The 13,515-nt window shown below is 38.7% G+C and overlaps 1 protein-coding gene across 18 annotated transcripts in view; it reads left to right on the forward strand.

Moving 5' to 3' along the window:
• The window catches only part of EXOC6 (exocyst complex component 6), a 93,070-nt gene that overhangs the window by 54,862 nt on the left and 24,693 nt on the right, over positions 1–13,515 (forward strand). For 17 of the 18 annotated variants that reach the window (XM_083443587.1, XM_083443594.1, XM_083443597.1 and 14 more), the window contains 2 exons: positions 2,953–3,094; positions 8,186–8,259. In XM_083443587.1, coding sequence (XP_083299713.1) covers positions 2,953–3,094; positions 8,186–8,259 — 216 coding nt within the window. Of the gene's footprint in view, positions 1–56; positions 81–2,952; positions 3,095–8,185; positions 8,260–13,515 lie in introns of those variants that run through there. The other variant, XM_083443591.1, reaches the window with a different exon arrangement.

Consider the following 13,515-nt stretch of genomic DNA (forward strand, 5'->3'; position numbering starts at 1 on the left):
TGAAATCTAAGACGTTTGTCTAAGGGTTTTCTTTTTCTCCCAAACTTGTATTTCAGCAAATGTGACGGGTGGGTAAGCTGAAGGTGTCCTATCTTCTAGCAGGTGTTATTGGTGGTTTCTTTTTTAATGTAAGAGAATACTTATTTCTTGAACTTTGCCGTGATGGTATACAAAATATGGATAATTGATGAATCAAGACAAAGGTGTTAGTAGTTGTTGGGTAGTAGTAATTGTAGGGAACTGAAACAAAACCGTCCCCCCCCCTTAAGTTAAATATACATAATGGATGTAAGAGCATCAAACAGGGATCCAATGCTGATGATTAAGGATGATTTTTAAGGCCAATGATGAACATTCATTCAGAATCAATGCAATGATGTTATACCGGTAGTTTCTTGCATGTAAGAAATTGAAAGCGTTGGGTAACAAAAGATGCTTCAAACTGCCCTGTTAAGTCTAGAGACATGAGCTCACTTGCTCAAGATGAATTTGAACAAATACCTCCTTTTAACCCGCCCTCATTTGCCAGTTTTGTGCATTTTCAATTTGGAAGACCTGTATACTTACAGCAATTTAAAAGTTACTGGTAAACTGAGCAGTAAAAAACAGATTCAGGTGCTTATGACTTACAGTTAAAAGTTCAAATGTTTAGACTTGGCTTCTTTATCTTGGTCCAAAATGAAAACCTACATGATCTCAAATGGTTATAACATGTTCCTTTTCCCTCTTCTGCTTTTTTTTTGACTGTGCCATGAGAGCAATAAGCCTGTAGTCCGAGTGCATAGTTGAAAGCAATTTTAAAAATTCATTTTAGGGGGTTAGCATTTGTCTACCATTATAACAAACATTTAATGTATCTGTATGGAACCTAACTCTTAAAAAGCCACACAAATTATCATGCTTTGTATTGTAACCATTACCTTGTGCTCCAGTACTATTGTAACCAATTTCAAACAACTGAATGCATAGGTTTGGTGAGAAATGTGAAATGGAGTATTTGTATAACAATATAGTCCATAATATAATTGCATTTTGGATTTAATTGGATGTTATGTTTTTTGATAACGTCACTAATATGCTTACTGTTACTACATTACAGTGGCATCAAAAAATTATGTAAAATAGGACATGGAGCTGATTTGATGGGGTGCTGCATTAAATCAAAATGCAGTTGCTCCATTAAATCAAAATGATATTTCCATCAAGTATCTTAAATCAGCTACATCATAATTGAATTAAGCCCATTGATTCTTCTCCCCTCCTCCCTGCCCCAATTCTCTCCTTTCCCCCATTCATATTGATATTGTTCCATTTGGGGAATTAGAACTGCATGTCCCCCGGTCTGGTCACTGCTGGGTTTCAGACATTTCAAGCATGTTCCGGTGTGTGTTCATTTATTTCTTTTTCTGTTGACACTTGGTTTGTACCTGCCAAATGTTAGTTTCATAAAAGCTTTCAGTTTTTAAATGTCCACTAAAGAGGATGTGTCATGGAACATATACTTTAGTATCCAGTAATAATAAATACAAATCAAAAATAGGAGAATTTTCAAAATTGAGTCTTTTTCTGTCTGCTTGTTTCTAAAGGTAGCTGAACACATACAGATGCTAATTAGGTTATCTGCCCCAAATAACCGTAAACTTTAAGTCATAGTTCAAATCTATAATGAACAGCTTAACTATAGAAACCAAAGAAACTTACTTTATCTTCTGTGAGGGCTTGTCATTTCTCTCCTTTTGAATCAGTATGTTTGGTATGCAACAAGATATAGGCCTGGTTTGCATGTAACATCAAACCATGGTTTAAGTAAGCCTTTGTTAATAAACCATGATTAGCATTACATGTGAAATGTGCCCCTATTACTGTGGTTTGTTAGTGAAAAAAATGCAATGGTTTGTTCTTGGCTTACTGACATTACCTTCAGTATGGCCTAGCGTTACACACGAACCTGGACATATAATGCAATTTAATGCTTTATTTAGGAATGGCATCATTCTTATTACATAGCACAATTCTGTGCATGTTTCCAGAGAAGTAAATCCTATTGTATTCAATAGGACGTACTTCCAGATGTGTAGGACTGCAGTCTTAAGATGCAACCCAGTGATTCTTACCTAAGAGTAAACCTGATTGAACCCAGGGGAGTTACTTCTGAGTAAACATGCACGGGATTACACTGTCGAGCATACTAGTGTTTAAACTCACAAATTACCAAAGTATTAAAGCAAATTCTTATTTTTTCCAACGTATTTAATTTAGAAATGAGGAGGAGCCCTAAAATGTTAGCAGTAACTTTTGTTAACATTCTTTAACTATTCCTTCTGATTAGATTAGAATTCATACCTGTGCCACTTATTTAGAAATAATTTCCATTAAAATCAATGAGACTTGCTTCTCTGGAAATGTGTATAAGCTGTTGTGTTGGCGTGTTTAACCTGCCTTTTCCATCACTGGCACTGACATTTATGCTATAATTACTGGAGCAGAAATGTTTACCATGAAACATGTATGTATACTTGAACAGCAGAGGACTGCATATGACTTCATAGATTAATTATTTTTAGAATTATCGTTCTCCCAGATGTATAGGTGCATAGATAGAAAAGGGAATATTTGAATTGTCAAGCTTGAAATGTGTAGCATTCCAGGAAATCCATTTTAATAGTGTTAAGGCAAGTGTTTTCTGTAAACCTGTTTTATGATGTGTGTTGCTGAATGTATATAACTTGTTGGTTTCAGTTGTGCGTTTACATATTAACATTGTCATTTGAAAATACTATTCTAAATAAAGCTACTATTCGTGAACAGAATTTTAAAAAATTACTGTACAACAGGAAGATGTAGCATTTACTGTCTGTCTGTTCTTGGGCTTTGTAAATGTGGGAGAAAATGACCATTCTGACAAAACATACTTACCTATTCTTACAACTTCTTGCCTTTTTTTTTAAATAGGGAAAAGTGGCGCAGACTGCTTGTATGTCAGCTTGCCAGCATCTGTCAACTTCCCTGATGCAGATGCTGTTGGATAATGATTTAAAACAAATTAGCATGGGAGCCATTCAGCAGTTTAATTTAGATGTCATACAGTGTGAATGTAAGTATGAGATTCTGAGCTGTAAGTTAAGAGACAGTCATTCTTGTTTAGCGGGAGGGTGGAAATATCCATTATATGTGCATTACTGTAATAAATAAATGTGGAAACTGGGGATCAATGAGATCTTTCTGTTTATTCAAGCAATGGTTCAAGAGTTGTTTGTTTGTTTGTTTATTAAATGTGTATGCCACCCTTCATCTGAAGTTCACAACATTGGTTGGATACCTTCTAGAAGGCTAGTAGTTTAATTCATTGGAATAAGAGAGAGTAACTTAATAGATTTGTAATCATTTAAAATCCTTATCAACATTTACACTAATATGTGTTCTTTTTTCCTCTGAACTGCAGTCAAAACATTATAGGTTCTAACATTTGCAGTTGTAGGCAATGTCTTCTGATAGTACAGTGGTGCCTCGCAAGACGAAAAGAATCCGTTCCGTGAGTCTCTTCGTCTAGCGGTTTTTTCGTCTTGCGAAGCAAGCCCATTAGCGGATTAGCGGATTAGCGCTATTAGCGGTTTAGCGGCTATTAGCGGCTATTTAAGGCTTAAGGGATTAGCGGATTAGCTGCTAAAAGGCTATTAGCAGTTTAGTGCCTTAGAAAAAGGGGGTGGGGAGCGAAACCCCCCCCCCAGGAATCGCAAGACATTTTCGTCTTGCAAAGCAAGCCCATAGCAAATTCGTCCTGCGAAGCACCTCCAAAACGGAAAAACCTTTCGTCTAGCGGGTTTTCCGTCTTGCGAGGCATTCGTCTTGCGGGGCACCACTGTATTTAATTCCTAAAAGAGAAAGTCTTGGGATCAATCTGTAAATCACTTGAAACTTAAGCAACTGAAAAAAGAGAGTTTTATTTGCCATTCATTTTAAATTTGTTAGAATTTGTCTTTCAGAAACTGTTCTGATGAGTTTCTTTTCAACAGAACTCTAAAAGAACCAATTGAGAGGTCTTAACATTTAAAAAGTTTGTAAATATATTATACTAATTCAGCAGTGGAACAAATGGAATAGGGAATCTCAGTTCTTCAAAATTGTAAGCACACAATGCCCTGCCCCCATCTCTCTCACTCCCCCATTGTATTTTTCTCTTGTTATTTGTTTGTTTTGTAACACAAAATAAAATCTGTAATAAAAACTAATTAAAAAAAAAAATTTAACAACTGGACATTTCCATTTTTGGCTGCCATGAGTTGCAGTAAAACCAACTCTTTGCTTCTCATATACTAAAATATCCTTAATCTGTTTTATAAAGCTATATTAAATTTGCTCAGTTTGTAACCCCCCCCCCCAAAAAAAAAATACACATTTCCTGTTTGACATATTAAACAACTAAGAGATCATTGTGGGTTTTTTGTTTTTCATAACATAGTGGTTCGGCACCTGTTGCGATGCTTGTGTTACAGAATATCTTGTGTGGTAGGAACCATTACATAATGGCTTTGAGTTCCTTCCAACCTTATAATATTTATATTATTGTAGAAAAATGTAACCTTGGGTCTACAGATTATACTGTACTGGAAGGGGAAAGTAAAACCATTACTTTAATACTGGAACATGTTTAGTAAAATAAGTCAGTCAGCTGTTACTGGCTATATTAAAGCAAGTGCTTTGATACTATTTTAAAGGAAAAAATAGTAATGAGGAGTGAGGATGGTAGGATCTAACTTCACAAGTAAGATATGCTCTTGCTTCAAATTCAGCCGGAATCTTTGCTGGGTAGGAAATGTCATTGTTTCAGGTCACTCATACAAGTGTTACTGACTCATTACTTAAGGTATTAAAAAGAAGGTCTAAGTTCACTTCAAGAAGTTCAATATAGGTGATTCAACATTTGTAAACTTGCGCTGTTCCCTGAAAAATTCAACTAAACCACAGGCAGTCTTGCTTAACGGGTGTGCTACACACACACACACACACACACACACACTAGAATGTGCTGAATCTGCTTTCTTTCTGACATTTCTTTCACAAGCTGTGCCATAGGCACATTCCACGAATCACTGTGCCAGCTGTGATTTATGATCTTACCACCCACTCCCTTCAGCTTCGCCCCTCCTGGGTCAACATTTTGAGCTTGGTACTTGGTGACAGTGCCATTTACACTAGGAAGTGTCTTGCTACTGTATGCGATTAGATGATGTGGAAAAAGGAAGTAGCCAATACACCAAGATGTGATTCCATGAGCACTCTCTCATCAGATAGAGAAACCTTTTGGAATTGCTAATTGACTTTTGGCGTTCTACCTGCTACCTGATTTCACCATTATGTATCAGTGAAATGTCCAGCGAGACAACTGGTAGAAGTTGCCTAAAAGGCAGCTTATGCTCTGTTCCCAAACCCTTCCCTGCAAGGTGCAACCACAGGAAAGTTTTGGAAGTATTACACAATGCAGTCTCAGTTTACACAGGATGATAGACCTGGCCAGTTACCAGAATGCCATGTGAACTGAATGTGAAGCATCACCTAGTGTCCTCTGCAACATTCCTGGCTTTTGTATCATAGGGATGTCTTAGCAGACAAAACAATATGGGGAAGGCTTTCTGTTGGTTTAAGGTATAGTAGTATAACTTAACAAATCCACACATGCAGTGTGGTGGCTATTTTCTTTAAGAAATGTGTAAACTGCTTTCTGCCTTTAAAACCATGCAAAGTGATTCACAGATTATGTGCTCACTTTAGCAGCAGATGTTCATGTTTTAGGCTAATACTCATTTTGTCATTCTGAATGGCTGAATGGCAGCTTTGCAGGGAGGTAATATCCTAGATGCGAGACTGCAGCTTGCTACAGCAAATTCAGTTTTTCCTTTTGTCTCACAAGCTGAAGTGGACCCAGTGGCGTAGCGTGGGGGGTGCAGGGGGGGCCGGCCGCACCGGGCGCAACATCTGGGGATTAGGGTTAGGGGGCGCAAATCCACGGGTTAGGGGGCACAAATCCATGGGTTAGGGGGCGCAAATTACTTGCCTTGCCCCGGGTGCTGACAACCCACGCTACGCCACTGAGTGGACCATGCAACTGTATCATAAATATGACAGCTGATGATTATTCCTCGACCAAGTGATATATCAGAAAACGTAGCAGCAGAATAAAATTCCAAATAGTTTACAATATTCAGGTTACAGTCAGAAGCCAGACAAGTAAAAAAACAAAACAAAACACTAACCAACAGCCTACTGAAAAAGCCAGCTTTTTAACCTGGTGCTGAACAAACCACAGTGTAGTGGACAATTCCTCAAAGGTTGAGCCCTTTGCTAAAGATGTGAGTTCTGGTAGCATAACAGAAGTGACATCTATGTGTATGTGAAAACCCATTGGAATAATTAGAGAATCCTTGATGTGATATTATTGAATCCCAACACCTTATTCCATGTGGCAGACTATATTTGAAACTCAGCGGTGGTCTGTGAGGAAAAATCAATCCCATACTCCATAGACTCACCTAAAGTAGCCCCCCTTTGATATTGCTGCCCTTGCCTAGATATTGGCTAAAGCAGGTGCCCAATGTATTTAGACAGTGTCTCCATTATACACATGCACCAAGGGCTTGCTTTAGACCATGAAGAACATCTATCAATACTCAGTCAGGGTCTGATTAACCAATAGAAATTGCTTGGGGTGCTATGGACAAATGCACTTGCTGAGAGAGAGAGAGAGAGAGAGAGAGAGAGAGAGAGAGAGAGAAACTTGTCTTCTGGAGATGTCTTCTGGAGATACCCCTGAGTTTGGGGACTCTGTCTCAGATTGAACTGGATCAACTCCAAATATGGATCAAAACAGGGAGATCTGTTTGTAACTATGACATAAAAGCAATGCTTACTGCGAAGCCTCAAATAATAAAGTTTTATTACATCTGGATGAAGCGCATTTAAATTCAAATACCTGAGCTTACACCATGTTCCTTGAAAGTAAGATCCATTGGAAATCAATGGGACTGATTTTCAAGTGGCATAGTTAGGACTGTGATGTAAAAATGGTCATATTACAGCTTGTCTGCTTACTCCCTTTACCTGGTCTATAACATAACCTGCATACTACAGTGGTACCTCAGGTTACATACACTTCAGGTTACAGACTCCACTAACCCAGAAATAGTACCTCAGGTTAAGAACTTTGCTTCAGGATGAGAACAGAAATTGTACGGCGGTGCAGCAGCAGCAGGAGGTCCCATTAGCTAAAGTGGTGCTTCAGGTTAAGAACAGTTTCAGGTTAAGAACAGACCTTCAGAACGAATTAAGTACATAACCAGAGGTACCACTGTAATTGCTCAGCTTCTGTATGGTTTGCATTTTAATGTATGGTCTTCTTACATAGCTTTTACACACTTTTGAATTTTAAGAGTAGAATTCTATTACGAACAACTTGTTAAAGGCATAAACACAACGTTCTATCTTTTCTGTAACTCGGCTTAGATTATTCTGCCTGTTTGGATCTTTATGCTCCCTCCTGCTTACTGTCAGTCTTCTACCATGGTTAGGCTTAGGGACTAACCATCCCATTTTGCCACCGGAAGTGAAATGGGAATGTGCCACTGCCTTCCTTCGGCCATGCCACCCCCCCTTCCACTGCTGTCACAATGCCTCTCCCCTTGCCACAGCTGTTGAGTGAAGGGGCATTCTGCAATGTGTTCTTGCTCATTTTCTATGCCCCAAGTGCAAGAAAATGAGCGGCAGTGTGGCACACCAGAAGGCCTCTCCTCCCTCCCAATTTTGGCGAGAAGGGGATATTCTGCTAGTGGTGGAAGCGATCGGGCGGGCGGGGTGCTGCCTCTGGTTAGGCTAAGAAGATTTTATAGAGCAAATGCTATAATGACAGAATTAGATGCAGACAGCTTTGGAACTGGTAATAATTTTGAAAGGCTTTTCTGATAAATTCACCATGCAAAACAAAGGAAAGCTGCCTCCTTTTCGTGCTATTTGGGACACAGGAACTCTGCACTGTAGGACAGAGGTGAAATGTTGGGAGGATATGCCAATGAAGGTGTGTTTCCAGATCATTGATCTTAAAAATGTCAATATCCCAGTGCTTGGTGATGCATGTTATAGTGAAAAGAAATTCTGGATTCTGGATTGAAAGGATTTATTGTTATTGTTATTACAGTGTTCGCCAGCTCTGAGCCTGTACCTGGGTTCCATGGAGAAACCTTACAGTTAGCATTCATCGACCTCAGACAAGTAAGACATTATTTATATGCCTGTTAATGGTCACATTTTACTGAACACCAAGCCTTTGATTCATAGTCCAAGCAACCCTATGTGTTAGCAGATGACATGAAGTCCACTCACACAATGACTTCTTGACCCTCCATCCCCGGCTGCATTGCATGCTGCTCTGTAGGTTCGCTAGAGGGTGGGAGAAGCAAGATGCCGCTGCAGGAATCCGGGCTGGGGAAACCCTGGTGCTTCTGAGCCACATTATCATATGCTTATGCTATAAATGTGTTTGTTGGTTCTGCAAGGCTCTTGATTTTGTTGCAACAGACATAACACAACTCCAACATTTTGGGAAAATTGGGGAAATGACTATTCCACTACTTCACGTGTAACAAGCAAAAGGGTATAGCTATTCAGTTGTCAGGATGTGAGGTTGAATTCTAATGTATTTGCAAAGTTATAAACTTGAATGAAAAGGCTGTTTTAATATATGCTGATCGATCTCATGAGTATGACCTTGACCCATATTTCTGTGTGGTGCTATGTGAAATAGTTAAGTGGTAAGTAAGTTCAAATGATGGCTTTCGTGTGGGTTTGTTTGTTTTTTTAAACATGTTTAAGGCTAGAGTTATCATGCATCATCATTAAAAGCAACATTTTATTCTGTAGAATATAATCTCTTGTCAATCTTTTACTTTAGGCTGAAATCATATTTGAGACTGCTTGATTCTAGTAGGGCCTTATGAGGAGAGAGGGAAATGAAAATGCTACACACACACACACACACACACACACACACATTCTCCTTGATTTACCTTTTGTGGGGTGCACCTTTTGCATTTCCTCACATCATAGGATTTCTAATTTTTATTGTTATTAGTAATCTCTTTTACATAACTAGTCTATTGTTTGCTTTCAAATCATTACCCAATTCATTTTCACAACTACCCAGTGAAGGTAGACCATATTGATAAATCCTAGTTTACGTAAGAAAAAGCTGAACTCAGTTGTGTCTCTCCTAAGTATGACATAATATTTTCATTAGGTTCCCTATATCTGCCATTCAAAGTTCCAGGTGCACCATTATGTATTAAAAGTGGAATGCCTTCCAGGTATTTAAGCAACAACTATTTTAATACAATTTGTTGCAATCATTTTTGCTTTGCTTCTGAATACAGAATGTAAATGAAGACCAGTCCCTTTTTGTTTTCTTCCTCATCTACTAGCGGCTCATTTCAGTGATGTCAATCCTTACAAAGAGCAACATTTAGCTTTTAGTAAGGATTTAACACTCTTCCTCTCCCTTCTATTTATGATCCATTTCTTTCTTAATAGGCCAAATGACAGTTCTTTTCAAGAATACTTAGAAAGGCAACAGAGCCTTTTTCAGAAAGAGGTCATGCTTCTGTTTTTTAGTTTGAATTCGATACTGTTTCATGAATTGCAGGATATGAAAGATAAGGAAGTGGGTCCAGTGGTCAGGTTTTACCTGCCCACCCGGACTGTGCCCTGAGGTCAAACTCCTGATATTTGCTGTTTGGTACAGAGGAGCTGATGACAGGTAGGGGCTGATACAAGGGGGAAAGCTTGAACCATATCAAAGCTAAAAGGCAAGAGAATTGGGACTCAGTGAGAGACTGTAGCTAAAAGATGGATCAGCAGGGTTGCCCTCTTTTTAAAAAGTAGCTGACCTGTGAGGGAAAAGACTTTATCGTCCTGCCAATCACATGCTTACTAATGGAAGCCAGTTATCTCAACAACAGCTTACTCTTTTCTGTGTGATTTCATGGCAACGGGGAAGATTAGTAGGAGCGTGGGGTAGCCTTTGCTGGTTATTCCTGACACAAATTAATAAACGTAGCACGCACTGCAGTTAACTGTAAAGTTTTGGTGCTTTGAAGACACGTTCAGGGCTGTTTCAGGCTTGATGTTGATAGCACTTCTGTGTAGGAAATAGCATGAAACAGCTGTGTAGATCAGCATGTATGTGCCGTAACATACATGACTACCTATATCAGCTTTTGCTAACTGGGAGCCCTCCAAGTGTTTTAGTTTCTATCCAAGAGCTCTGATTGCACTAAATAATGATCTCAGGGCCAGTTGTAAGAAATAGCAAGCAGGGAGTAGGAAGGAATGAGATAGGGTTTAGGTCATGTTATGCTTTCAATAGGTCATGTTATATTCTGGATTATGTAGGTTTTATAGATTATGTCTGAATGGGATGAGAGTGTTGGAGGTACGTGCAAATGTGTATGTGAAGCCGGTCTTTGGGTGGGTGTTTGATTTTCGTTGTTGTGTATACTGTGTATATACGGACAATGACAAATAAATTTCTATTCTATTCTATTTCTATTCTATTCTATTCTATTCCAAGTGTTTTAGACTACAACTCCCATCAGCACCAGCTAGCACAGCTGGCTGACACTGTTGTTTTGCATGCCATTTGCATGCTATTTTCATTTAAAATTTTTGTCAGAGTGGCTGAAAACTGGAGCAAGCATCCAAAAGTGAAAATGGCTGCCTCTAAAGAACCACATGAAACATGCTCCTTTGTTCTCAGCAACCTGCTGTAATAATAATTTAACTGTTGCACCGAATAGATTCCTCCATAGCTGATCTAGAACGACTAAAGTGAGAAGTAGAAATTAATTGGTAATTCCTTATGGAATGACTATAGCAAAGTTGTTTCAGTTCTAGACATATTCTTGCAGAAATCCACAGATAAAGCCTTTTTGAGCTATTGGTTGCAAACTTTTGTATATATATGTATCCTAAATAAATACTTTTTCCAGAGTTGTTTGTATGGGTGGTATTAGATGATGGAAAAATCAATTATTCTTTTCTACAACCAAATGGTCCTTATTCCTAAGTAAATGTATTTTAGTATCAGGGAGGCAGAAGCAAACACCATTTTGTTCCTGTAGCTATGGTAGCAAGTTTTAAATGAATTTTTATAATGTGAAACTGCACATACTCATACTCAATGTCGTTAATTTGCCAACTCTTTTTTAAAAGTGTGCTGCTGTTGTTTTTTCCTGCTGTAACAGATTAGGAATGTCAAAGCAGTTGGATAGAATGGACTGTTGGTTGTGCGGTGGTAGGGAAAGAAAATTGTATGCTTCACAACTGGTAACATTCTGGTTATCTAAATGGGGAATCTCTATAAAACCATTAAGTCCAGGGTCTAAAATGATCTAGTGCTGCACAACTGAACCCAGTGCTGACTGACTTGTGATTTATAACTTGATGTACAGAGATGCACAATACTTTGTTTTTCAAAGCCTGGCTCCTTAAATATCCAAAAGTGACCAAAGGCTATATAGCACATTCAATTGATTTGGTAGGCAGGCCTTCGATTTTAACAGACTGAAATTTGCAGGAATTGCTTGCCCGGATTGGAGACTGTGATTATGCAAATAGGTATTAGAAGGAGAAGGCTGGTATAATTGTTGTTGGTGCCACGCAGACACTAAAGCCTAGATGTTCAGAGCTGGAAGGCCACAAATGGACCTACCTGTGACTGTCAAACTCCCGCTCAACTCAAATGTAAAATAGTTGACTTAACATTAAAAAAAAGCATATATTGTCCCATAGATTGGCCTTAATACCTGAAGACTGGGAAGTGCCCAAGGTAATAACATGTTTTAAAAAAAGAGGTGCAGGAAATTACTGGCAACCAAAATGATTAGGAGACTGAGGCAACTCTTCAGAGATTACAATGGTCAGGACTTTTTAACGTAGAAAAAAGGGAGTAAAAGGTGAGGGGACATGATAGAGGTTTATGAAGTTATCTGTGGTGTGGAAAAACTGGACAGAAACAAGTTTGCCTCCCTCACAATACTAGAAGCCATTGGGATCATCAACTGAAGCTAAAAGAGTGAGGATAAACAAAAGGGAAGTGCTACTTAACATAGTTAAACTGTGGAATTTGCTGTCCCCCAAGTTGTGATGGGGATGGTCCAACTTAGTTGGCTTTAAAAGAGGTTTAGACTAGTTAATGAAGGATAAGGCTATCAATGAAGCAAATGGCCATCACGACACCTCCAGTATCACAGGCAGAATGCCTCTCAACAGTGGGAGAAAGCTATTGCCCTCATGCAGTGTTCTTGAGCTTGGCCACTGTGGTAAACCAGATTATGCAGGCTCAGGAGATCTCTTCTTATTTTCTTATGTTCTTACCCATCTGCTGTCCTTCTAGAGTCAGCAGGATTTCCTTAAGTAGCCAGGTATTTGGCGTCAAGGACCAATTATTATCCACTTGACCGTACTGGGTTCTAGAAGTTGTTCAAAACAGCTGCGGTTAAGACCTGTTATCCATTCACTCAGTATGATGTACACTACTCTTCAGGGTAGCTAATGTGAGAAAAAGGTACAGTGGCTTTGTGAAATCCAGTCCCAACTGTTTATCAGAGGGCCGAAAGGTTATGAACAAGTGTACATTTTTGTAGGTGCATTCCGTCCTGTAATTCTAATGTTGAATAGAAATATTAACACATGCTGAAACATGCTAAATAGCTCACTGCCTAAGTGTTCACATGCTTGCCAGATACTGTTGTCTTTGTACTGATAGTCAGTGGGTTAATGGCTTTGGCTACTGGTTGCTCTGAGGGGGTTTCTGCCTTGGCTTCTAAACTTCATGCCCCCCCCTCTATTTGCCCATCTTATACTGATATGCTTGTTTTTCAATTTAATAAGTAATTTGCTGTCTGATACTGTGCTATATACTTTGCTAAAGGCACAGAAAATAAGATCAACTCTGTTTCCTTTGTCCAATATAAAGTTTGGTCTCTATTTTTGCATTCTTGCTGACTTGCATCTCATTGCTCTTCTAATAAGCTTGGGAAGCAGCCTAAATCATAGATACTTCCTGTAATTAATTAATGCAACTTGTTCTGTGTAGCTAGACCCACTTTCAAATAAATCCAGAATAATGTACAAGAAATGTACTAGAAATACTCAACTGAAAGGAGCTGAAAGTTCAAATGACGTAGAAATTATTCCCAGTAAGCTTAATTTAACTAAGCCAATAATACACCTTAAACTTCTTTTGAGCTCAAATTACTTTAATGAAGGTGTTAATTACTGAGGGATTAACACTACTTCCAAGTGATAATGGATGGAGTCCATCAATAGCGGGTTAGAATAATATGGTTTTAGGGAACACAAGAATCTACCAAAGGATTACTTGCCAGGAATGGATGCTATTTCAAAGTAGAGGCAGGTCATAAGTGATGTGTGTTTTTCCCCTTAAATCGCAGCAGGCTTGAATGAGGGAAA

The sequence above is a fragment of the Podarcis tiliguerta genome (genome assembly GCF_965153285.1).
Source record: "Podarcis tiliguerta genome assembly, chromosome: 5".
In the NCBI taxonomy this organism is placed as follows: domain Eukaryota; kingdom Metazoa; phylum Chordata; class Lepidosauria; order Squamata; family Lacertidae; genus Podarcis; species Podarcis tiliguerta.